This window comes from Leuciscus leuciscus (genome assembly GCF_965113295.1).
Source record: "Leuciscus leuciscus genome assembly, chromosome: 7".
Taxonomy (NCBI): Eukaryota; Metazoa; Chordata; class Actinopteri; order Cypriniformes; family Leuciscidae; genus Leuciscus; species Leuciscus leuciscus.
This window is the reverse complement of record NC_138731.1, coordinates 38,152,765-38,180,376: the sequence shown is the minus strand read 5'-3', so window position 1 is coordinate 38,180,376 and position 27,612 is coordinate 38,152,765. Positions and strand designations below refer to the sequence as shown.

General features: G+C 39.9%; 1 protein-coding gene across 1 annotated transcript in view; it reads left to right on the top strand.

Annotated features, from left to right (window-relative positions):
• ttn.2 (titin, tandem duplicate 2) overlaps positions 1-27,612 on the top strand; it is a 174,752-nt gene that overhangs the window by 121,795 nt on the left and 25,345 nt on the right. Inside the window, exons 184-202 of the mRNA XM_082176625.1 lie at positions 104-406; positions 520-795; positions 2,181-2,477; positions 2,564-2,866; positions 2,955-3,254; positions 3,345-3,632; positions 3,742-4,044; positions 4,735-5,037; positions 5,148-5,453; positions 5,536-5,823; positions 5,910-6,200; positions 6,295-6,582; positions 7,714-8,301; positions 8,405-8,509; positions 8,615-8,812; positions 8,920-9,216; positions 9,308-9,895; positions 10,014-10,316; positions 10,407-27,509. Of these exons, the coding sequence (XP_082032751.1) occupies positions 104-406; positions 520-795; positions 2,181-2,477; positions 2,564-2,866; positions 2,955-3,254; positions 3,345-3,632; positions 3,742-4,044; positions 4,735-5,037; positions 5,148-5,453; positions 5,536-5,823; positions 5,910-6,200; positions 6,295-6,582; positions 7,714-8,301; positions 8,405-8,509; positions 8,615-8,812; positions 8,920-9,216; positions 9,308-9,895; positions 10,014-10,316; positions 10,407-27,509 (22,728 nt within the window). The remainder of the gene's footprint in view (positions 1-103; positions 407-519; positions 796-2,180; positions 2,478-2,563; positions 2,867-2,954; positions 3,255-3,344; positions 3,633-3,741; positions 4,045-4,734; positions 5,038-5,147; positions 5,454-5,535; positions 5,824-5,909; positions 6,201-6,294; positions 6,583-7,713; positions 8,302-8,404; positions 8,510-8,614; positions 8,813-8,919; positions 9,217-9,307; positions 9,896-10,013; positions 10,317-10,406; positions 27,510-27,612) is intronic.

Below are 27,612 nucleotides of genomic sequence, written 5' to 3'. Positions count from 1 at the left end.
AGTCCACATGGCACAGTATAATTTATTATATTATTTTATATTGTATTGTATCATATAATATAATGCATTTTAAAAATAATGTGTATTTTTTTACTTTGTCAAGGTGAGCCTGATCCTCCAAAGAAGATGGATGTATTAGAAATTTCTAAAAACAGTGCAACACTTGGGTGGCTGAAACCACTTAGAGATGGTGGATCTAAGATTAATGGATATGTTGTTGAATACCAGGAGGATGGTCAACCTGAGGACAAATGGACATCATACTCGGTTGTGAAAGACTTGACCATTGTTGTAGCTGGACTAAAAGAAAACACTAAGTACAGATTCAGGGTCGCCGCAAGAAACGCAATAGGATGCAGTTTGGCAAGAGAAGCTGAGGGCATATTTGAGGTCAAGGAACAGCTGAGTATGTAGACTAAGATTTTGTGCTCTCTCATTATTAATTTATTTTTATTTATGCTGTGTTTGTCATGAATCACACTCTGAATACATTTTATACCTTTATACCTTTTTTTATAGTGGCACCAAAGATCATCCTCTCTGATGTGGTTACAGCAAGAGCAGGAACTAAACTTATAGTTCAGGCTCTTGTGTCTGGGAAGCCTGCACCAGTCACAAAATGGAGAAGAGGAAATGATGATTTAGTTACATCTGATCGTCTCTTCATACAAAAAACATCAACCACAAATTCACTTTTGATCAAAGAAGTTACAAGGAAGGATAGTGGTTATTACAGTTTTTCTGCTGAAAACAGCACTGCTAAGGTCAACCAGATCATCCGAATAATCATTATGGGTAAGTTTATTAATATATATATATATATATATATATATATATATATATATATATATATATATATTATTTATTATACTTGACATTAAGCCTTGTCATGTGCTTGTCATTCGGACAAGTAAATCAGTTATTCACTTGGTGTGTATGGTGTAAACATAATTTATTCTGAAGCAAAAGTGTTCCATCAGCTTTTAGATACTTAAATCTGTTTATTTTTGATTATTACCCCAGGGCGTTATTTACCTTTATAAAGGCAATTTTTTTAACCTTGTTAAATCTATAAGTCATCTTTTAATGTCAAATTCTTACATTTGCTTAATAAATTCAATTATAATAATAAGACACAACAGGGCTGTTAACAAATAAAATTGTATAATTTACATTGCAAAATTACAACTGCAATAAATAATGTGATGAGATTAATGTTTTAAATACGTTTTTGAATAAACAAATAAGAAATGTTGGGAAAAAATGCAATGAGACTTTTAAACATTATTGTAACAAACTTTCAAACTAAACCACCAGTAGGTGGCGGCAAGTCACTTATTGAGTGAGTCATTGAGTCATTCATTCAACCGATTCGTTCAAAATGCTAAATCGTTCAGTAACAAAACACCGCTGAGTGTTGCTTTGAGAATGCGCAATAGTTCTGCTGTGATCTTTTTTTTGGAACTATTTTCGTTGGTGAAATAAACAAAAACAGTCAATATTGTGTCTTGTGACTACTTGTTTATTGAACTATAAAATAAATGTAACATTTGCAATCAGGATAATATTCAGCAATGCAGCTCCCTTGGTCTTGTTACGTTACTTAACTACTATATACCCCATTATAAATAAAAAATGAAACATTTAGAATTTTACTTCAGTATGTTTCTTCTGTGAGTTACTTTATGTGTGCTGTTACGCTCATTTGTTTTGATTTCTCCACAAAGTCTCTCACAAAGAGACAGGCAGCATGAGTCTCAACAGCTCGACCTTCTTACCAAAAATATACTATCCATTGCCAATCCCTGTTTACACTGACTGTAATTAATTCCCGCTGAATTCTCGCGTTTCGATGCTTCCCTAATTATTTATTTTTTCACTGAGGTTTTAATCAGTCTACTTGTCCATTCGGGCAAGTAAAATGATCTTACACTTTGCCCCTTCAAAAAATGCACTTGTCCTGGACAAGTGGAAAAGCATAATGTTGAGCCCTATATATTATTAGCAATATCACATGAGTAGCAGTGCGATATGGATGTATATCAGCACGGCTGTGATTTGGCCGTAGGCATGGTGTAAAGTCAATTTTTTATTAAGAAAATTGCCTTAATCAAAATGTCTCAAAATGTGAAGTCTATTTTGAAGTCTATTGAAGTCAAATTTTTCTTTTCTTTTTTTAGACATCCCTGGTCCTCCACAGGGTCCTCTACAAATTCTTGAGGTGGATGTAGATGCCTGCACACTAGCATGGGATTCACCTGCTGAAGATGGTGGCAGCAACATCACAAACTACATTGTTGAGAAGTGTGATGTGACAAGAGGTGACTGGGTCACAGCTGCATCTTGCACCAAGACCAGTTGCAGAGTTGGAAAGCTCACATGTGGCAAAGAGTATGGCTTCCGTGTTCGTGCTGAAAACCGCTTTGGAATTTCAGAACCAATTTACGCTGAGAAGGTCATTGCTAGATATCCATTTGGTAAGTCTCATAAATTGACACATTTGAACACAGACACACAAAGGGATTAGGCTTTATTTACACCAATACAAATTTTCCGATTTCAGATCCACCCAGTGAGCCAAGGAACTGTTGTGTCAACAAAATCAACAAGGAATTTGTTGTGTTGTCCTGGGAGATACCAGTAAACGATGGCGGCAGTCCCATCACAGGATATTGCATTGAGCGCAAAGAAAGAAATAGCCTCTTGTGGGTCAAGGCAAATGAGGTCCTTGTTCGCTCAACTGAATATACATGTTCTGGCCTCATCGATGGTCTGGAGTACACATTCAGAGTGTCTGCTGTTAACAAAGCAGGACAAGGCAAACCAAGCAAACAGACAGATTTTATCACTGCAAGATCTCCAGTTGGTATGTGTAGGGGGGAAAACATGCTGCTGTCACTTTTAATAAAAGTTAAAATAAAAGCACTACAAGTTTTACGTATATTCTTTTTCAGATCCACCTGGCAAACCCCAAGTTCTTGATGTGACCAGAAATTCTGTCTCTCTTGTCTGGAACCGTCCAAAACATGATGGTGGAAGCAAACTCATTGGTTATTATGTTGAATCTCTGAAGCTTCCAGGTGACAAATGGATGCGTGTCAACACAAGCAGTCAAAATGTACCAAAGGAAGAATACATTGTTCCTGGACTTGAGGAGGGAGCACAGTACAAGTTCAGAATAATTGCAAAGACAGCAATTAATGTCAGTCTGCCCTCAGAGGAATCTGATGCTATCCCAGTTATTGCAGAGCATGGTAAGTCTTACGTTCCACCAATAATGTTATAATTTTCTAAATTATGGACTTTATATAGTTTATTTGATTTCTCTCTTTGTATTATCTCAGTTCCACCTAGAGTTGAGATTAGTTTAGCAATGAAGAACTTAATTGTTGTCAAAGCTGGAGCAAATGTCTGCCTGGAGGCTGAAGTTTATGGTAAACCAATGCCAAAAGTCTCTTGGAAGAAAGATGGTGTTCCATTCAAATTGGCAGAAGGTATGAAAATGACTCAAAAGGTGCATCTCTTCTCCTTGGAACTGTTCTCTGTGACAAGAAAAGAGTCCGGCGAGTATACCATTTCTGCTGAGAACCCAAGTGGCACAAAGTCTGGTAACATTAAATTGAAGGTTCTAGGTAAGTTAACATTAAAAATATGCCAAAAAAGCACTGAGTGTGCATTGTCTTTCAAACATTTAAGAAAGTTTATTTGTTATGTGAATAATGCATAATTGTGTTTCTGCAGATAAACCTGGACCCCCAGCATCAGTGAAGATAAGCCATGTTTTTGCTGACCGAGTGAAAGTGAGGTGGGATCCACCTCTTGCTGATGGTGGTTCTGAAATCACAAATTACATTGTTGACAAACGTGAAACAAGCAGAGCTAACTGGGCACAAGTTACTGCTAACATTAATGGTCAGATAACGGACTGTTCCGTGGAGAAACTCATTGAAGGCCATGAATATGAGTTCCGCATCAGTGCTGAGAACAAGTATGGTGTTGGAGACCCAATTGTGACTAATTCTGTGATCGCCAAGAATCCATTTGGTAACATTTTATTCTTTCTTGTGCATTTATATAATATAGAGATAGACCGATGAGTGACCATTACAGTATTTTCATTACAGCATTGACTTTTTTATATTAATAGTATAAATAATATTACATATAATTAAAAATTATTTAGAATGTACTCTTGTTTTTTTCTTTATTTAGAAGGCTGTATGATGCTCAATAGTTGACAGCAAAAATCATACATTCTAGGGAAGTGAAAAACCTCGTACTCCAGTTTAGTACTCTAGTCTTAGTTAAAATCAAACATGTTACATTATTTCCTACAGGGTTGTAATTATGTGGATGAATAATTGTACGTGTTAATCTAATGTTGAAAGTTTTGCACAGGTAGATTTTGTTATAAGCTTTGACTGCATAGAATGGCTGTTATGTACATTATGTAATATAAACATGAGCAATGTATTTAAATAAGTTAACCAATAATTGACATTTGTGGTCAATAATAAGTTGTAATGGTGTTTTGGGTGCTATTCTTTAAAGTCTTTTCACCATTAGAAAAACCTAAATATCATTCAAAAATGTCAAACCAATTATCGGTTGATCTCTAAAATTTATATAAATATATTATATAATTTTGAAAATGTATATTCTTTAAACAAAATAATGTGATTAAACAAATCCAACCTAAATATATATATATTTTTTTTTAATTTCCAAATTCAGATGTTCCAGGACCATGTGAACCTCCAATTGTTACCAATATCACCAGAGACCACATGACTGTCAGTTGGAAGGCCCCTGCTGATGATGGCAAGGCTACTATTCTTGGATACATGGTCGAGAAGCGTGAAACTCAAGACCTCAATTGGGCTAAAGTAAACAGAAAACCAGTTATTGACAGGACAATTAAAGCTGGAGGCCTTACAGAGGGATCTGAGTATGAATTCAGAGTCATTGCATTCAATAAAGCTGGTCTTGGCAAACCAAGTGATCCATCAGTTGGTGTTATTGCAGTAGACCCAGTGTGTAAGTACTAGCAATACTGCATCGGACGATAATTTACTATTAAGTTGGCAAAAAAAAAACTTTTATAGTTCATGCATTTAAGTCCTTGTGTTTCTGTGGTTTTATCATAGATCCTCCTGGACCACCTGCTTTTCCAAAGGTTGTTGACTCTACACACAGTTCAATCAGTTTGTCCTGGACCAAGCCAGCCTATGATGGTGGATGTGAAATTCTGGGCTATCTTGTTGAGTACAAGAGAGCAGATGCAGAAGACTGGCTGAAGTGCAATGTTCCAAAGAATCTCCAGGCAACAAAATTTAATGTTACTGGTCTTATGGATAACACTGAATACCAGTTCCGTGTTACTGCTGTAAACAAGATTGGATTTGGAGAGCCAAGTGAAGTTCCTGGAAAACATATGGCAAAGGATATCCTGAGTAAGTATATCTCATAACCAAATATATGGTATTTCAAAATCTGTACATTTCTGATATTATTTTCATTTAAATTTTCTCTTAGTTGCCCCTGAGGGTGAACTTGATGCAGATCTCAGAAAAGCACTAGTTTTGCGTGCTGGAGTCACAATGAGAATTTATGTACCTCTGAGAGGGCGTCCTGCTCCAAAGGCAACATGGACTAAGGTCAATGCAAACTTGAAAGAGAGACAAGGTCTTATGATCAAGACAACTGAATGGGATACTTTCCTTTATTGTGAGGAAATCAACAGATATGATGCCGGCAAATATGTTCTAACTCTAGAAAACAGTAGTGGTACCAAGTCATATACCATTGTTGTCAAAGTACTAGGTAAGGTTTTTTTTTCTTTTTTTCACACTTTTCCATTTGAGGTTTATTATTTACTGTATCTAACTACTGTCTGTAAATGTACACAGACACACCTGGACCCCCAGTCAATCTGATTGTTAAGGAGACCTCAAAGGACCATGTATCAATTACTTGGGATGCTCCGTTAATTGATGGTGGTAGTCCAGTTAAGAGCTATGTTGTTGAAAAACGTCTGGCTGAGCGAAAGGCCTGGACCTGTGTTGCTCCTGAGTGTTCCAAGACATCTTTCAGGATTACTAATCTCGAAGCAGGAAAATCATACTGCTTCAGAGTCCTAGCTGAAAATATATACGGCATTGGTGAGGGTTGTGAGACAGCTGGACCAGTCAAAGCCTCAGGTGAGACTTCTTTGATAATGTTGCAAGTTAGTTTAAAGTTTAAATACATTAATCTGTTAATTATACTAAATTCTAATATTGATGTATATTGCAGAGCAACCTGGACCAGTTACAGATTTTAAGCCTTCAGAGATCACCAAGAATTCTTGCACTCTTGGCTGGAAGAAGCCAATCAGTGATGGTGGAAGCCATGTTGTTGCATATGCTCTAGAGATCAGTGAAGGGGAAGACAAATGGAAGCTTCTAATTAAGTCTAAGCTCACACAGTACACAGTGGGTGATCTTGTAGAAGGAAAGGAGTACTTGTTCAGAGTCAAGGCCATTAATGAAGCAGCTGAAGGACCACCGACTGAGCTCACTGTCTTGGCTAAAGATCAAATAGGTATTCATATAATCTACTTCAGTGGTTTTTAAAGTCAAATACAGTGGGCCTTCTGACCCAGCCTGAAGTAAAAACTTCAATTAGCAAAAAGCTAAATTATTTATTTAATAAAATATGAAAGATGCTAATTAAAATAAATATGACTAATAATAATAGAATAGAATAGAATAGAATAGAATAAAGACACAAATTAAATAGTGCTTTAAGGTTGTTGTTGTTTTTTCTAGTAAAAAATACTACAGAAATTAAATTATAAAAAGTAATCAAATACAAAATAAAAAACTGCATACTCGTCATTGTATGAATTAAATATGCTACAAAAGCTATTCGGTCAAGAGAAGTGAGTAATTTTTTTTTCACAAGGATATCACGTTAATACCTTATGCACAGATTCAATATAATAATTGTTTACGTTTACTTAAGACATAACTTAAGAATGTGTTTACATGAATAGTCGGTTTCGATTCTCAATACGGGCAGGAAATGGCTGAGGTGGCCTTGAGCAAGGCTCCTAACCTCCAGTCTCTCCTAACCCCCCCAGTTCTCTTGCATGGTTTATTGTGCTTTTAATAACTTTTAGGTATGTTTCAGTCTTTATTTTCTCCTTCACCCATGTTTCTTTATTGCTCTGACATGTTAATAACTAGGACTAGGACAATAAATCGATGCATCGCGATTCATAGATCGATTTCGAGATTTTCAGAATGCATTGCGATTCTCTCGAATCGATTCTGATCTTAGTTTTTAACAGCAGATGGCGCTCTAGGCTAGTTTTTAACCACAAGCTCAAATGCTCACAAAGAGCGCTAGTGCGAGAGAGAATCGTGATGCATTCTGAAAATCTCAGAATCAATCCAGAATCATTTCGCGATTTGCGATGCATTGATTTCTTGCCCCAGCCCTATTAATAACTTTAAGCAGCCCTACACTCAGCAGATAGATTAACATAGCATGGTATCAAATATATAGCAAAATCTCTGTTGTTTGAAACTGGTTGCACATTATATATTTGTCTGAAGTGCTCTCCCCACACTTTGAGAAGCCCTGGTGTACCTAATAGTTGCATTTGTGTCTTAGTGGGTGTACAATTATGTCCATTAATATTTTCCTTTTTCTCTTTTCTCTTTACAGTCCTTCCAGACTGTAACCTTAAAGGCTTGCCAGACTTTAGCTATGTGGCAAAGGAAGGAAGCACTGTTCGCCTTAATATCCCTATTATTGGTATACCTGCTCCAGCAGTCACATGGAAAAAGGGTGATGTTACTTTATCAGATAGTGGCAGAATCTCAGTTGAATCAACCGCAACAAACACGGTCTTGCTGATTCGTGATTGCCATAGAGTCGATGCTGGCAAATTCACTATCGTTTTGAGAAACATTGCTGGAACAAAGGAATCAGCTATTGACATTAAAGTTGTTGGAAAGCCTGGAATCTGCACTGGTCCTATCAAATTTGATGAAATCACAGCAGAGGCGATTACTGTAGAATGGGGCCCACCCAAAGATGATGGTGGATCAGAAGTTAGCAACTATATTTTGGAGAAGAGGCATTCTACTGCTAACAAGTGGGTCACAGTTGCTTCTGCGATTCAGAAGAACTCTATGAGAGTTACAAGACTTCATGACGGAACAGAATACATCTTCAGAGTTAGTGCTGAAAATAAATATGGATTTGGAGAGTTCCTCAGATCTGATCCAGTGATTGCTAAACATCCATTCAGTAAGTATTTAACAGGAAAGGCCAAATATTTTTTATTTAATGAAATATGCTGGATATTTAAAAATATTTGTTTACATCAAATACACACTTTTCCCTACACCAGATGCACCAGGGGCTTCAGCACCACCTGAGGTTGTGAGCATTCGTCATGAGTCTGCTATCCTAACATGGTCTGATCCAAAAGATACTGGAGGCTCTCCCATCACAGGTAAAACATTTCTTTACTACAGTTATTTATTTATTTATTTATTTACTGTAGTTATTTAGCAGCTTCGTCGTATCTAAAAACTTTTACTTCTAATATTGCTTATAGGATATTACGTGGAATTCAAAGATAGAAATAGCTTAATGTGGAAGAGAGCCAGCAAGACACCTTTGAGAGTGAAAGAATGCAGAGTGACCGGTTTGATTGAAGGCCTGGAATATGAATTTAGAGTAATAGCTATGAATATAGCAGGACTTGGAAAGCCAAGCAAAACAACTGAATCACTTGTTGCTCTTGATCCTATTGGTGAGTCTCAGTGTACTCTCTTTTTACTTTTCCTACTTCTATTTGTGCTGTTTATGAAGAAGAGAGCACAGAATGATTTTTGTTATTATTATTGTCTCTTTCTATAGATCCACCTGGCAAACCTGATGTTATCAATGTCACAAGAAACAGTGTAACACTTATTTGGACTGCACCCAAGTATGACGGGGGCCACAAATTGACTGGCTATATTGTTGAGAAATTAGAGCATCCTGGAAAGACATGGATGAAGGCTAACCATGTGAATGTCCAAAGCTGTGCATACACTGTTACAGACCTACAGGAGGGCTGTTCTTGTGAATTCAGAATAAGGGCTAAAAATGCAGCTGGAGCTATCAGTGCTCCCTCAGAGACAACTGAGCCTCTTATCTGCAAAAATGAATATGGTAAGTTATATTGTCAGGTTTTAAGGAATTTGCTTAACCAAACCCTCCATAAACATACCAATGTTTTTAATCATTAACTAACTTTTTACAGAACCGCCAACTATCACAATTGCCCCTGAAATGAAGGATGGAGTGACTGTGAGGGCTGGAGAAACAATTATCATCACAGCATCAAGCATTCTTGGCAAACCACCTCCTACAGCTGTGTGGTCTAAGAGTGGAAGAGAATTCAAGTCCTCAGATATTGTCCAAATCACAAGCACTCCCACATCTTCAACTTTGTCTATCAAGTATGCCAGCCGAAAGAACACTGGAGAGTACACCATTAGTGCAAGCAATCCATTTGGTATCAAAGAAGAAAAAGTTAAAGTGAAAATCCTAGATGTGCCTGGACCTCCAGGTCCTATTGAAGCCAGCAGTGTCTCTGCTGAAAAATGCACATTGACATGGTTGCCACCAGAAGAAGATGGCGGCTGCAGTATCAAATCATATATATTAGAAAAGAGAGAAACTAGCCGCCTACTCTGGACAAAGCTTGCTGAAAATGTTATGGATTGCCGCTATGTTGCCAGCAAGCTGATAAAGGGAAATGAATACATATTCCGTGTTTCAGCAGTCAATCAGTATGGCACTGGGGATGCGACACAGTCTGGACCAGTTAAAATGGTTGACAGCTTTGGTAAGCCCAACTTCAATTATTATTGCATTTTTTTGTTTCAGTCTATATATATATATATATTTATATATATATTTATTTATTTATTATAGTTTTTTCAACTTCTTCACTTTTTTTGCAGGACCCCCCGGGCCACCATCAAAACCAGAAATTGATAATGTCAGTAGAAATGCTGTAACAATTTCCTGGAAGAGACCAACTTTAGATAGGGGAAGTGACATTCGAGGCTATAGTGTTGAGAGAAAAGAGAGAAGAGGAATGAGATGGGTCAGAGCTTCAAAGAAGTCAATTTCTGATCTACGTTATAAGGTCTCAGGCCTGTCAGAGGGAATTGAATATGAATTCCGTGTCACTGCAGAGAATAAGGCTGGTTTTGGCGAGCCCAGTGAGCCATCACAACCTGTAATGACAAAGGATATTGCATGTAAGATGATAGTTGTTGTTTTTTTAATTACATATTTCCAGACATTTTTTCTTTTTAATTATTTATCATTATCATTTAATTATTTTTCAGATCCACCAGGGCCTCCATCCAACCCACGAATTACTGACACCACCAAAACAACTGCAACATTTAACTGGGGTAGACCCTTCTATGATGGTGGTCTTGATGTTACAGGATACTTTGTTGAACATAAAAAGGAAGGAGATGATGATTGGGTCCAAGATACAACTACTCCCTTGAGAATAACAGAATTTGTAGTTTCAAGTCTACAACCAGGAGGGAAATATCACTTCAGAGTCAGTGCACAGAACTCAGAAGGACTTGGAGAACCCTCTGAAGTTGAGCAAGTTATTGAACTGGTGGATCGAGAGGAGGTTCCTGACTTTGAACTTGATGCAGAGCTGAGAAAAACACTTGTTGTGAAGTCAGGTGCTTCAATCCGCATATTTGTGCCAATCAAGGGCCGGCCAGCTCCAGAAGTAACATGGCATAAGGAAGACATACCTCTTAAAGGCCGTGCTCACATTGACACTACTGAATCATACACTCTAGTAGTCATCCCTGAGTGTACAAGATATGATGCTGGGAAATATGTCCTAACATTAGAAAATGTTGCTGGAAAGAAAACTGGATTTGTCAATGTTCGTGTTGTGGACACCCCAGGACCTCCAGTAAATTTGAAACCAAGGGAAATCACTAAGCATAGCATTACTTTACAATGGGAGATTCCAATTATCGATGGTGGTTCAAAGATCAAAAATTACATAATTGAAAAGCGGGAGGCAACACGAAAGGCTTACTCAACCATAACTGCAAACTGGCAGAAATGCTCATACAAAATTCCAAATTTGGAAGAGGGCGCAGAATATTACTTCAGAGTTTTAGCTGAGAATGAAATGGGTATTGGTGAACCAGCAGAGACACCTGAACCAATAAGAGCTTCTCAGGCTCCTTCTGCACCAGATAATCTGATTGTTTCTGATGTTTCCAAAGACACAGCAACTCTTGCATGGACAAAACCAAAATATGATGGTGGTAGTCGAATAACTGGCTATGTGATAGAGGCTCAGCTGAAAGATTCTGATCAGTGGACCCATGTGACAACAATAAAAGCTTTGGACTACACTGCAACAGAATTGTTGGAAAATGCAGAATATGTGTTCCGCATCTTTGCTGTAAACATGTCAGGCAGGAGTGAGCCTCGTGAAAGTCGACCAGTTGTAATTAAGGAGCAAACCACAGCTCCAGAATTTGACCTCAGAGGTATACATCAGAAGATTGTGGTAGCTAAAGCAGGTGATAATCTTAAAGTTGAGATCCCTGTTCTGGGTCGCCCAAGACCACTTGTTGTATGGACGAAAGAAGATCAGGAACTTAAACAAACACAAAGAATAAACGTTGAAAATACTGCAACTTCTACTATTCTTAACATTAATGAAATTAAGAGAAAAGATGGAGGACAGTATTCAATGACTGGAAAGAACATCTTAGGTACTCTGACTGAAATTATTACTGTTCAAGTACATGATATTCCAGGACCTCCAACTGGACCAATAAAAGTGGATGAAGTTTCTTGTGACTATGTTCTAATATCATGGGAAGCTCCAGAAAATGATGGAGGAGTTCCTATTAATAACTACATTGTTGAGATGCGTGAGACCACTGGTACATCCTGGGTGGAACTGGCAGCAACTGTTATCCGCACAACATTCAAAGCTGCACGCCTTACAACTGGCATTGAATATCAATTGCGTGTTAAAGCTCAGAACAGATACGGTGTTGGACCCTACATAACATCCCAACCGGTGGTGGCTGCTTATCCATTTGATGTACCAGGACAGCCAGGAATTCCACAAATAGTTGCCTTCACCAAGGATTCAATGACAATCAGCTGGAATGAACCCTCTTCAAATGGAGGTAGCCCAATTTTAGGATACCACATTGAGAGGAAAGAGAAGAACAGCATACTTTGGCAGAGGATCAGCAAAGCTCCAGTCGTTGGCAATATGTTTAAATCACCAGGTCTGATGGATGGTATTGCATATGAATTCCGTGTTATTGCAGAAAATCTGGCTGGTCTCAGCAAAGCAAGCAAGCCATCTGAGATGACATATGCACTTGATCCCATAGACTCCCCAAGTCAACCAGTGGCCCTTAACATTACTAGACATGAAGTTACTCTTCAGTGGACAAAGCCAGAGGGTGATGGTGGTTTTTCAATAACTGGATATACAGTCGAGAAAAAAGAACTTCCTAATGGTCGCTGGCTCAAAGCCAACTTCAGCAACATTCTTGAAACAAACTTTACTGTGAGTGGTCTCACAGAAGATGCTTCTTATGAATTCCGTGTATTAGCAAGGAACTCAGCTGGAGCGGTTAGTAAACCATCTAAACCTTCAGAGGTCATTGTCTGCAGAGATGACATTGAAGAGCCGAAGATTGATGCTGATGCAAGTTTCAGTAGTGGTGTGGTAGTGAAAGCAGGTGATGTCTTCAAGCTAGATGCACATGTTACAGGTCGCCCAATTCCATCCTTGGTTTGGACTAAAGATGGCAAGGAGCTTGAAGATACTGGAAAACTAGAGATCAAAACATCAGATTTCTATACTTGCGTGATTAACAAAGATTCTTTACGTAGAGATGGTGGTGCATACACTCTAACTGCTAGCAATCCGGGAGGATATGCCAAATTTGTCTTCAATGTTAAAGTTCTTGACAGACCTGGCCCACCTGAGGGACCACTGCATGTCACAGACATGACAACAGAGAAGTGTATTCTGTCATGGCTGCCACCACTTCATGATGGAGGAGGAAAGATTGAATATTACATCATTCAAAGACGTGAAACAAGTAGACTTACATGGACAAATGTAGCCACAGATTTACAAGTTAACCGCTATAAGGTTACCAAATTGCTGAAAGGAAATGAATATATCTTCAGAGTCATGGCTGTGAACAAGTATGGAGTTGGGGAACCTCTTGAATCTGAGCCTGCTGTTGCCACTAACCCATATGTGCCTTCTGATCCTCCACAGCCACCAGAAGTAACTTCTATCACAAAAGATTCAATGGTGGTTTGTTGGGGACATCCTGAACATAATGGCGGAAGTAGTATAAATACCTATATCATTGAGAGGAGAGATAAAACTGGTCTTCGTTGGGTAAAATGCAATAAAAGGACTGTTACTGATCTGCGCCTCAAAGTGTCAGGACTAACACCTGGACATGAGTATGAATACAGAATCTTAGCTGAAAATGCTGCTGGCTTAAGTGCACCAAGCCCTTCAAGTCCATTTTACAAAGCATGTGACACAATATTCCAACCTGGACCCCCTGGAAATCCTAGGGTTTTGGATACAACAAAGTCATCCATTACTCTTGCTTGGAATAAACCAGTTTATGATGGTGGCTCAGATATCACAGGTTATATTGTTGAAACATGCCTGCCAGAGGAAGATGAGTGGACAATTGTCACTCCAAAGGCAGGTCTAATAGCAACATCATTCACCATAACCAACCTTATTGAAAACCAAGAATACAAGATCAACATTTCAGCTCTTAACTGTGAAGGTGTTGGAGAACCAGCCTCTCTGCCTGGTTCACCTAAAGCAGAAGACAGACTCCTTCCACCTGAAGTTGAGCTTGACTCAGACCTCCGCAAAGTAGTGAACATCAGAGCATGCAGTACCTTACGATTATTTGTGCCAATTAAAGGAAGACCTGCTCCTGAAATCAGATGGTCAAGGGAGAATGGTGAACCCCTTGATAGAGCATCCATTGATATTACATCATCCTTCACCACACTGCTTATTGAGAATGTAAACAGATTTGATGGTGGAAAGTACATGCTAACAGTGGAAAACAGTTCAGGAGCTAAAACAGCATTTGTTAATGTCAGAGTTCTTGACACTCCTGGTGCGCCACAAAACCTTACAATCAAAGAAATAACAAAAGATTCTGCTTCACTCATCTGGGATCCTCCAGTCATTGATGGTGGATCAAGAATCAGGCATTATATTGTTGAAAAACGTGAATCAACAAGAAAAGCATATTCCATTGTTAATGCCTCTTGTCCCAAAACAAGTTGGAGAATTGGAGGCTTACAAGAGGGAAGCTTGTATTCCTTCAGAATTTTAGCTGAAAATGAGTATGGTGTTGGTCTTCCAGTAGAGACCATGGAAGCTATAAAAATCTCTGAGAAGCCTCTTCCTCCTGGAAAAGTGACTCTAAAAGAAGTAACTGGCAACAGTGTAACACTTTCTTGGGAGAAGCCGGACAGTGATGGAGGAAGCAGAATTATTGGTTATATTATCGAGATGCAAACGAAAAACAGTGAAAAATGGACCCAAGTAATGACTGTTAAAGTAACAGAGGCAGTTGTTGTTGGCTTAATACAAGGTGAAGAATACTCCTTCCGTATTTCAGCAACCAATGAAAAGGGAACCAGTGATCCACGTCCACTTAATGTCCCTGTGGTTGCTATGGATGTTGTTATTGCTCCTGCCTTCAAACTTGTATTCAGCACATACAGTGTTCTGGCCGGTGATGATCTGAAAATTGATGTGCCATATGTTGCCCAGCCCAAGGCAGCAGTTACCTGGCAAAAAGATGGCATTGCTTTGAAAGAAACAACAAGAGTAAATGCTGAAGTAGCAGAGAAACACCTTTACCTTGTGGTAAAAGAGGCAACACGGGATGATGTGGGCAAATATACTATTAAACTGACAAACTCAGTTGGTGAAGCTACAGCAGACATCAATGTTATTGTACTTGATAAACCTGGACCTCCAACTGGCCCAATCAAAATAGATGAGGTAACTGCAGACAGTGTTACATTATCATGGGAGCCTCCAGAGTATGAAGGAGGCTGTAGTATTAATAACTACATTGTTGAAAAGCGAGACACATCCACCACAAATTGGCAGATTGTTTCTGCAACAGTTGCGAGAACAACAACTAAAGCTGCAAGATTAAAGACTGGCTGTGAATATCAATTTAGGATTGCTGCTGAAAATCGATATGGAAAAAGTTCCGTTCTTCTCTCTGCGCCTATTGTTGCACAATATCCCTTTGAGATTCCAAATCCAACAGGAACTCCCACTGTTCAGTCTGCTACTAAAGAAAGCATGGTTATTGTGTGGAACAAACCCAGTAGTGATGGTGGAAGCAAGATTTTGGGATATCATATTGAGTTTAAGGAAAGAAACAGCTTGCTGTGGGTGAAACAAAACAAAACGATCATTCCAGACACACGATTCAAGATAGGTGGCCTTGAAGAAGGCATTGAATATGAATTTAGAGTTTATGCTGAGAATATAGTTGGGCTAAGCAAAGCAAGCAAAGTATCAGAAATCCAGGTGGCTAGAGATCCATGTGATCCTCCAGGCAAACCTGAAGCAGTTATCGTCACAAGAAGCTCTGTAACACTCAGGTGGACACCACCACACTTTGATGGCGGCAGCAAGATCACTGGATATGTCGTTGAGAAGAAAGAATTGCCTAATGGTCGCTGGATGAAAGCCTCTTTTGCTAATATCATTGAGACAGAATTTGTCGTCAGTGGTTTAGTAGAGGAGCAGCAGTATGAGTTCCGTGTCATTGCAAGAAATGCTGCTGGCGTGTCTAGCGCTCCATCAGACAGCACTGGTGCAATTACAGCAAAGGATGAAGTTGATCCACCCAAAATTGACTTGGATGCTAAATATTCACAAACTATTGTTGTTAATGCTGGTGAATCATTCAAAGTAGATGCAGGGATACTTGGCAAACCCATTCCTTCAGTTCACTGGATAAAAGCTGGCGAAGAACTTACAAATACTGCAAGATTTGAGATCAAGAATACTGACTTCACAACTACTCTTAGTGTGAAGGAGGCTATCCGTGTTGATGGAGGCCAGTATACCTTACTACTGAAAAATGTTGGTGGAGAGAAATCAGTTAGCATCAATGTCAAGGTTCTGGACAGACCTGGACCTCCAGATGGTCCAGTCTCAATCTATGGGGTTACCAGTGAAAAGTGCTGCATTTCCTGGAAAACTCCATTGCATGATGGAGGTGCGGAGGTGTCTCATTACATAGTGGAAAGACGAGAGACCAGCCGATTAGTTTGGACTGTTGTGGAATCTAAGGTACAAACCCTCAATCTTAAAATTTCAAAACTCCTTCCTGGAAATGAGTATATTTTCAGAGTGATACCTGTAAATAAATATGGAATTGGTGAGCCTTTGGAATCTGATCCAGTGATTGCAGCAAATCCATTTGTGCCACCTGATTCACCAAGTAATGTTGAAGTGTCAAATATAACAAAGGATTCCATGGTTATCACATGGGAAAGACCCACTAATGATGGTGGTAACGCAATTACAGGATATATAGTTGAAAAGAGAGACAAAGAGGGCATTAGGTGGACAAGATGCAACAAACGTGTAGTGAGTGAACTACGCTTTAGAGTAACAAGTCTTCTTGAAAACCGAAGTTATGAATTCCGTGTGTCTGCTGAGAATGCAGCTGGGGTTGGTAAACCAAGTACACCCACGATTTACTTCAAGGCAGTAGATCCAGTCTTCAAGCCCGGTCCACCAAACAACCCTAAGGTAATTGATGTCTCAAGAGCATCTGTTATCCTGCATTGGGGCAAGCCAATTTATGATGGTGGATGTGAGATTCAAAGTTACATTGTTGAGGCCTATGCAGTCACTTCTGATGAATGGATGATGTGTACACCACCCTCAGGAATAACAGAGACAAGATTTGAGGTTAAAAAACTCCTTGAAAAGCATGAGTATAAATTCAGAATCTGTGCCATCAATAAGGTTGGCGTGGGAGAAACTGCTGATATCCCTGGATCCATTATCATAGAGGATAAACTTGAAGCACCAGATATTGATCTTGATGCTGACCTGAGAAAGATGATCACTGTCAGGTCTGGAGGCTCTCTTAGATTGTTTGTTCCTATCCGTGGACGGCCAACCCCTGAAGTCAAGTGGGGAAAGGCTGAAGGTGAAATCAATGAGGCAGCTCAGATTGATATTACAAGCAGTTTCACTTCACTCGTAATTGAAAATGTTAATAGATTTGACAGTGGAAAATACACTTTAACTCTGGAAAATGCCATTGGAACAAAATCTGCATTTATTAGTGTCAGAGTACTAGATACTCCTGATGCACCTGCAAACTTCCGTGTGAAGGAAATAACAAAAAATTCAGTCACTCTTACCTGGGAGCCACCTTTGTTGGATGGTGGAGCTAAAATAAAAAACTACATTGTTGAAAAACGAGAGAGTACAAGAAAGGTGTTCTCAGCTGTTACTTCCTGCAACAAGATGACATGGAAAATTGAACCACTCCAAGAGGGGAGCATCTATTTCTTCAGAGTTCTTGCTGAAAACGAACATGGAATTGGATTGCCTGCAGAGACTCTAGAACCTCTGAAAATCTCAGAGGTGCCACAAACTCCTGGTAAGGTTTCTGTAGTGGATGTAACACGGAAGAGTGTTTCTCTCAAATGGGAAAAACCAGAGCATGATGGGGGCAGCAGAATTACTCATTATGAAATTGAAATGCAAGCAAAAGATCAAGATAAATGGTCTCTTTGTGCTCAAGTAAAATCCCTTGACACTGTTGTAACTAATTTAGCCCAAGGTGGGGAGTACCATTTTAGAGTCATTGCTGTTAATGATAAAGGAAAGAGCGATCCCAGACTCCTTGCAAATCCTGTTGTTGCAAAGGACCTCACTATTGAGCCCTCAGTGAGAACAAAACTTAGTACATACAATGTACAGGTTGGGCAAGATTTGAAAATTGAAGCACGAATTGCTGGTCATCCAAAACCAACAATTACATGGTCCAAAGATGGTTCAGCTCTGAAACAGACCACAAGAGTAAATGTTGCTGACACTGCACATCATACCACTCTTACGATCAAAGATGCAACAAGAGAAGATGGTGGTATGTATAACATTGCTGTGGCTAATGTACTTGGACAAAAGGAAGCCACTGTTGAAATAATCATACTTGAAAAACCTGGCCCACCAACAGGCCCAGTCATGATTGATGAAGTGAGTGCAGAGAGCATTACACTGTCTTGGAACCCACCAACATACACTGGAGGCTGTCAGATTTCAAATTATATTGTCCAAAAGAGAGACACCACCACCACAAACTGGGTAGTTGTTTCTGCCACAGTAGCAAGGACGACACTTAAAGTTTGTAATTTAAAAACTGGATCTGAATACCAGTTTAGGATCTTTGCTGAGAATAGATATGGTAAAAGCTATGGCATTGACTCAGATCCAGTTCTTGCCCAGTATCCTTTCAAAGAGCCTGGGCCTCCAGGAACTCCATTTGTGTCTGTATTCACAAAAGAGTCTATGGTAGTTGAATGGCACAAACCAGTCTCAGATGGTGGAAGTGCTATTCTAGGATATCATCTTGAGAGAAAAGAGAAAAATAGTATTCTTTGGACAAAGATCAATAAAACACTCATTCAAGACACCAGATTCAAAACATCTTCATTGGAAGAGGGCATTGAATATGAGTTCAGAGTCTATGCTGAAAACATAGTTGGAATTGGAATGTGCAGCAAAATCTCTGAGGGTTGTGTGGCACTTGACCCATGTGACCCACCAGGCACCCCTGTGCCAGTGATTGTGACAAGGCACTCAGTGAAACTTAGATGGACACCACCAGAATTTGATGGAGGTAGCCTTGTCACTGGATATGTTGTGGAGAAACGAGACCTGCCAGAGGGCCGTTGGATGAAAGCTAGTTTTGCTAACATTCTTGAAACTGAATTTACAGTCACAGGCCTGACAGAAGACTACAAATATGATTTCAGAGTTATTGCCAGAAATGGAGCTGGATCGGTCAGTAGGCCCTCTGGGAGCACAGGCTCAATTACAGCAAAGGATGAAGTTGAACCACCAACCTATGAGGTTGCCTCAGAATATTGCCAGATTTTGACCGTGAATGCTGGAGACACATTTACTCTGGAAGCATCCGTTCTAGGAAAGCCAATTCCAACAATGCAGTGGTTTAAGGGCGATGTGGAAGTCGAGAATTCTGCAAGAGCTGAGATCAAGAACACTGACTTCAAAGCAATTCTTGTCGTCAAAGATGCCATTCGAATTGATGGAGGACAATACACATTGCACCTCGCTAATGTGGCTGGAACGAAGTCTGTCTCCTTCAATGTAAAGGTGCTAGATAGACCTGGACCCCCTGAAGGTCCTTTAACCATTTCTGGTGTAACATGTGAGAAGTGTTCGTTGTCATGGCTACCTCCAAGACATGATGGTGGCAGTAGCATTTCTCACTATATCATACAGAAAAGAGAAACAAGTCGTCTTGCTTGGACTGTAGTTACAGGTGATTGTGGAGCAACAATGTTTAAAGTTACCAAGCTTTTAAAAGGAAATGAATACATATTCCGTGTCATGGCTGTCAACAAGTATGGAGATGGTGAACCACTTGAATCTGCTCCAGTGATTATGAGAAATCCTTTTGTTTTACCTGGGCCACCTAAAGACCTAGAAATAACAAATATATCAAGGGACTCAATGACGGTATGTTGGACTCGTCCTGAGACTGATGGTGGAAGTGAGATTGTTGGTTACATCGTGGAGAAGAGAGACAGAGCTGGAGTCCGGTGGACAAAATGTAACAAACGCAGGGTCACAGACTTACGTTTCAGAGTCACAGGCTTAACAGAGGATCATGAATATGAATTCAGGTTATCTGCAGAAAATGCTGCTGGAGTTGGACAACCAAGTCCACCAACTGTTTATTACAAAGCCTGTGATCCAACATTTAAGCCTGGCCCACCAACTAATGTACACCTTGTTGACACTACAAAGAATTCAATTACAATTGCATGGAGTAGACCAATATATGATGGTGGCTTAGACATCCAGGGCTATGTTGTTGAGATATGTAAAGTTGAAGAAGAAGAATGGACCACATGTACTCCACCCTCTGGATTAAGTGATACTAAATTTACAATTACTAAACTCACTGAACACCAAGAATACAAAGTTCACATATGTGCCCTAAATAAACTGGGTGTTGGTGAACCAGTGGCCATCCAAGGAACCGTCAAACCAGTGGATAAGATGGATGCACCTGAAATTGAGCTTGACTCTGAGTTGAGAAAAGGTATTGTTGTGCGTGCTGGAGGTTCTATGAGAATTAACATACCATTCAAAGGACGCCCCATTCCTGAGATAAACTGGACCAAGGATGAGGGAGATTTACCAGATAAAGCCCAATTAGAAAAGGGACCAGATTACACTCAGTTATCAATTGATTTATGTGACAGAAATGATGCTGGAAAATACATTCTGACTTTGGTAAATAGTGCTGGCACTAAATCAGCATTTGTGTCAGTAAAAGTACTTGATACACCAGGTGCTCCACAGAGCCTTGTTGTGAAAGATATAACAAGAAATTATGCCACCCTGGTTTGGCAACCACCACTTATTGATGGTGGTTCCAAAATAAAAAATTACATCATTGACAAGAGGGAATCAAATAGACAAGGATTTGCAAACATTACTACTAAGTGCTCCAAGACCAGCTTCCGAGTTGGTGATCTGACAGAGGGTGGTATTTATTACTTCAGAATCATGGCAGAAAATGAATTTGGAATTGGTCTACCTGTAGAAACAGAAGAATCTGTGAAGACAGCTGATCCTCCTCTATCTGTTGGCAAGGTAACTTTGACTGATTTGACAAAAACCACAGCATCACTTTCCTGGGATAAACCAGATCATGATGGTGGTAGTAGAATCTTGGGTTATTATATTGAAATGCAGCCAAAAGGATCAGAGGAATGGACAGTTGCTGCTGTCACCAAAACATGTGAGGGTATGGTGACCGGACTTAGTTCAGGACAAGAGTACCTCTTCAGAGTTTTAGCTTACAATGAGAAAGGAAAAAGTGACCCAAGGCCATTAGCTGCTCCGGTCATTGCCAAGGATGTAACTATTGAACCATGCATCAAAATACTTTCCAACACATACAGTGTTCAAGCTGGTGAAGATCTCAAAGTGGAAATACGATTTAAAGGTCGTCCAACTCCAAAGATTGCATGGATGAAAGATAGACAACCTCTGAAAGAAACAACTAGATTAAATGTCTCAAGCACGGCAACATCAACAGTTCTTAAAATTAAAGAAGCAAATAGAGAGGACTCTGGAAAGTACACAATCACAGCCACAAATAATATAGGTACGGTCACAGAGGAAGTTGGGATAATCATTCTTGACAAACCAGGCCCACCAGTCGGACCAGTCAAAATTGATGAAGTAAGTGCCACCTATGTTACCATGTCCTGGGAACCACCAGTATACACAGGAGGTTGTCAGATAAACAACTACATAGTGGAAAAACGTGATACAACCACTACTAACTGGCAGATTGTTTCAGCAACCATTGCTCGTACCACAATCAAAATCTCAAAGCTGAAGACTGGTTCAGAATATCAGTTTAGAGTGTTTGCTGAGAACAGATATGGAAAAAGCACATCGTTGGATTCAGCACCAGTTGTGGTCAGTTATCCTTTCACTGAGCCTGCAGCTCCTGGTGCTCCATTTGTTTCATCAGTGACAAAAGACCACATGACAATTGAATGGAAACCCCCCAGCAATAATGGAGGCAGCCCTATTATTGGGTATCACCTGGAACGTAAAGAAAAGAACAGCATTTTATGGACTAAACTTAACAAGCTTCTAATTACTGACACTCGATTGAGAACAAATGGTCTGGAGGAGGGAATTGAATATGAATACAGAGTGTATGCTGAGAATATTGCAGGAATCAGTCCATCAAGCAAAGTCTCAGAAAGTGTTGTTGCACGTGATCCATGTGATCCCCCTGGAACTCCTGAAGCAATTGTTATTACAAGAAATCTGATAACTCTTCAGTGGTCTAAACCACAGTATGATGGTGGCAGTGCAATTACAGGATACATCATTGAAAGAAAGAAGCTGCCTGAAGGTCGTTGGATGAAGGCCAGTTTCACAAATATCATAGACACACAATTTACAATAACTGAATTAGAAGAAGAACAAAGATATGAATTTAGAATAATTGCCAGAAATGCAGCTGGTATTTTAAGTGTACCCTCTGAAAGCACTGGACCAATTACTGCTCAGGATGAGATTGAAGCTCCATCTGTCTCTATGGATTCAAAATTTAAAGATGTTACCATTGTAAAGGCTGGTGAATCATTTACTATTGATGCTGATATTGCTGGCAAACCTCTTCCTGATATTACGTGGCTTAAGGATGGAAAGGAAATTGACACTGCTACACCTAGAATGGAGATTAAATCCACCATCACACGAACAGTTTTGACTGTTAAGGACTGCATCAGAGTAGATGGTGGTCATTTCCTCTTAAGTCTTAGTAATGTTGGTGGAACAAAGCAGGTACCCATTAATGTAAAGGTTCTTGATAGACCTGGTCCACCTGATGGCCCTCTGAAAATAACTGGTGTCACAGCAGAAAAATGCTATTTGCATTGGAGCCACCCATCACATGATGGTGGAGCTGGTATTTCTCATTACATCATTGAAAAAAGGGAAACTAGTAGACTGTCTTGGACAGTAGTGGAACCAACAATTCAAGCTATCAGTTACAAAGTCACTAAACTCCTACCTGGTAATGAGTATATATTCAGAGTCATGGCAGTAAACAAGTATGGTATTGGTGAGCCTCTTGAATCTGAACCTGTCCTTGCAAAAAATCCTTTCAACAAACCTGGACCACCTTCAACTCCAGAAGCAAGTGCAATCACCAGAGACTCAATAGTCCTCACATGGGAACGGCCAGAGGAGGATGGTGGATCACAAATTGATGGTTATGTTCTTGAGAAACGTGATAAAGAGGGTATCCGATGGGCAAAGTGTAACAAGAAAAGACTCAATGACTTGAGATTCAGAGCCACTGGGCTTACAGAGGGACACTTCTATGAATTCAGAGTATCTGCTGAAAATGCTGCTGGTGTGGGCACACCAAGTGAACCATCTGAATATTACAAAGCTTGTGATGCAACTTATTCCCCTGGTCCTCCTAATAATCCTAAAGTGACAGACCACTCAAGCACAACTGTTTCCTTAGCATGGAGTAGACCAATTTATGATGGCGGTGCAACGGTCTCAGGATACATTGTTGAGGCAAAGGAAGTTAGTGAAGATGAATGGACTGTGTGCACTCCTCCAACCGGTGTGCAAACAACTCACTTCACAGTAAAAAGATTAAGGGAAAATGCAGAATACAACTTCCGTATCTGTGCAATTAATATTGAGGGGGCTGGAGAACAAGTTGATGTTCCAGGATCTGTAATTGCTGCTGAAAAACTTGAAGCTCCTGAGGTAGAACTTGATTCAGATCTTAGGAAATGTGTGACTGTGCGTGCCAGTGCAACACTACGCTTAATTGTCACTATAAGGGGAAGGCCTGAGCCAGAGGTTAAGTGGACAAAGGCAGATGGTACCTTACCAGAGCGTGCTCAAATTGAAGTTACAGGCTCTTACACTGTGCTTGTTATTGACAATGTTAATCGATTTGACACAGGAAAGTATGTTGTGACCCTTGAAAACATTCGTGGCTCAAAATCTGCATTTATTAATGTCAAAGTCCTTGACTCTCCAAGTGCTCCAGTGAACTTTGAAATTAGGGATGTAAAGAGAGACTTTGTCCTTCTACAATGGGAGCCTCCACAAATCGATGGTGGAGCCAAGATCACCCATTACATTGTGGAGAAGCGTGAATCTAAAAGGCTGGCATTCACAACCGTGACAAACAGCTGTGTCAGAAATTCATTCAAGGTTGATGATCTCCAAGAAGGAGGTCTTTACCACTTCCGTGTATTGGCTGTGAATGAACTTGGTGTTGGTTTGCCTGCAGAGACCACAGAGGCTATCAAAGTATCCCAAGCACCCTTACCACCTGGTAAAATTACAGTTGTTGATGTAACTCGCCACACTGTTACTCTAGCATGGGAAAAGCCAGATCATGATGGTGGCAGCAAAATCACAGGCTATGTGGTGGAAATGATGACTAAGGGATCAGATAAATGGACAGTATGTGCTACAGTAAAGGCACTGGAAGCCACAATTGAAGGGCTTACAACAGGAGAGGAATACAGCTTCAGAATTACAGCACTTAATGACAAAGGAAAGAGTGATACTAAACCGCTGGGAGCACCTGTTGTGGCAAGAGATATTACTATTGAACCCATTATTGATTTGCTGTTTAATACCTACAGTGTAAAATCGGGTGATGATCTCAAAATAGATGTTCCATTCAGAGGCAGACCATCTCCAGAGGTTACATGGAAAAAGGATGGTCACTCATTGAAGCAAACAACTAGAGTTAATGTTCTGACATCAAAGACAGCATCCAAGATTGTCATCAAGGATGCAACAAGAGAGGATGTTGGAAAATATGAAATTACTTTAACCAATTCATTTGGTGTCAAATCAGCAGAAATATGTGTCATTGTTCTTGATAAACCGGGTCCACCAGGTGCAATCAAGGTAGATGAATTAAGTGCTGATTTTATTTCACTATCATGGGACCCTCCAATTTATGATGGTGGCTGTCAAATTAATAATTATGTAGTTGAGAAGAGAGATACGACCACTACAGCATGGCAAATTGTTTCAGCAACAGTTGCAAGAACATCAATCAAAATAACTCGTTTGACACAAGGAACAGAATATCAGTTCCGTGTTGCTGCAGAGAACCGTTACGGTAAAAGCCATGCAATTGACTCTGCCCCAATTGTTGCGCAGTACCCTTTCACACCTCCAGGCCTTCCAACCAGTCTTCAAGTTTCTCATGCCACTAAATCAGGAATGCTAGTTACTTGGAACAGACCAGCAAGTGATGGTGGAAGTCCAGTCATTGGATATCACTTGGAATGCAAAGATCAGAGCAGCATTCTCTGGACAAAGATGAACAGAGTACTTATTCCAGAAACTCAGTTCAAAGTAACTGGTTTAGAAGAAGGCCTCTTCTATCAGTATAGAGTATATGCTGAAAATTTAGCTGGCATTGGACCTTGCACAAAGGCATGTGATCCTGTTTCTGCCCGAGATCCATGTGCGCCTCCAGGTCAGCCAATAGTTATGAACATCACAAGAACATCTGTTTCCCTCTCCTGGGCAAAACCTGAGTATGATGGTGGAGCTAAGGTGACTGGTTACATTGTTGAACGCAGTGAACTTCCAGATGGTCGGTGGTTAAAGTGTAATTTCACCAATCTTCAAGAAACATTCTTTGATGTCACTGGTCTAATTGAAGATCAAAGATATGATTTCCGTGTCATTGCTAAGAATGCAGCTGGCTTACTTAGTGAACCATCAGAGGGTACAGGACCTGTAACTGTAAAAGATGATGTTGATCCACCACGCATCACAATTGAGGACAAGCTAAGACAACTGGTTGTAGTGAAAGCTGGAGACATACTGAGAATTGATGCTGAAATATCAGGACGTCCAATTCCTGTGATTTCATGGGCAAAGGATGGAAAAGAAATTGAAGCCAAGGCCAGATTTGAGATTTCGTCAACAATAACTAGTACAACACTAATTGTGACAGATGCTATTAGACGTGACTCAGGACAGTATGTTCTTACATTGCAAAATGTTGCAGGCACCAGATCTTTAGCAGTAAACTGTAAGGTGCTGGACAGGCCCGGCCCATCATCTGGACCATTGGAAGTAACTGGTTTGACTGCAGAGAAATGTACATTGGCCTGGGGACCCCCGCAAGAAAATGGAGGTGCGGAAATTCAGCATTACATAGTTGAGAAACGTGAAACAAGCCGGCTTGCCTGGACTCTGGTCTATGCAGACATGAAGGCCACAACATGTAAAGTAACAAAACTGCTCAAAGGTAATGAGTATATATTTAGAGTTCGGGGAGTTAATAAGTATGGAACAGGTGAAACTCTTGAGAGTGATCCTGCTAAGGCAATGGATCCATTTACAGTCCCTGCTGCACCAACAGATGTTGAAGTCACCAGTGTTACAAGTGAAGCAATGACAATTTGCTGGGAAAGACCTGTCTCTGATGGAGGCAGTAGCATTTATGGCTATGTAATTGAGAAACGTGAGAAATCCGGTCTTCGTTGGGTACGTGTCAACAAAAAGCCTGTTTATGACTTAAGAGTAAAAGCTTCCAATCTTCGTGAAGGATGCGAGTATGAATACAGAGTATTTGCTGAGAATGCTGCTGGTTTGAGTGCACCCAGTGTACCTTGTCCATTGACAAAGGCAGAGGATCCACTGTTCCTACCATCACCTCCAGCTAAACCTAAAATAATTGATTCTACTAAAACATCTATAACACTGTCTTGGAACAAGCCATTATTTGATGGTGGCTCTCCAGTTACAGGATACATGGTGGAATACAGGAAAACCAATGATGAGGACTGGACAGTTGGTGTCAGTAACACTAAGAGCACAGAGTTCACAGTGGTTGGACTCACACTAGGATCAGAGTATGTCTTTGTAGTCAGATCAATTAACAAGATTGGTCCAAGTGAGCCAAGCAATGAAACCGATCCACAGTTAGCAAAGGACAGAGAAGATGAGCCAGTTTTCCTAATCAGTAATGAAATGAGGAAGACACTGATTGTCAAAGATGGCAGCTCATTTACCCTTAGAATCCCATTCAAGGGGAAGCCTGTCCCACATGTAATGTGGAACAAACCAGATGTTGATCTGAGAGTAAGGGCAGCTATTGATACAACTGATAACTGCACATCTATCACAATTGAGCAAGCTACAAGAGATGACTCAGGGAAATACACTGTAACCCTCCAAAATGTTGCTGGAACTGCTACACTAACATTGAGTGTAAAGGTCCTTGATTCTCCAGGCCCACCAGCCCACATTGAGGTAAAGGAAGTCTCTAAGAGCTCTGCAACAATTTCATGGGATACTCCTGAGAATGAGGGTGGTGCTCCAGTCAAAAACTACCTTGTTGATCTCCGTGAGGCAACTAAAATGGGCTGGACCAGGATTACAGACAGTTGTCCCAGGTTGACTTATAAAGTAATTGACCTTCAAGAAGGGGGGCTTTATTATTTCAGAGTTACCGGTGAAAATGAGTATGGTATAGGAGTGCCACTTGAGACTAAAGAAGGAACAAAGATTACAGGTAAAATAAAATTATTGCATTTACCGATTGTAGCACATTTGTTTGATTATTATTTTAAATGTTCATATTTTTGTTACTTATACTTGTGTTATTTATTATGATT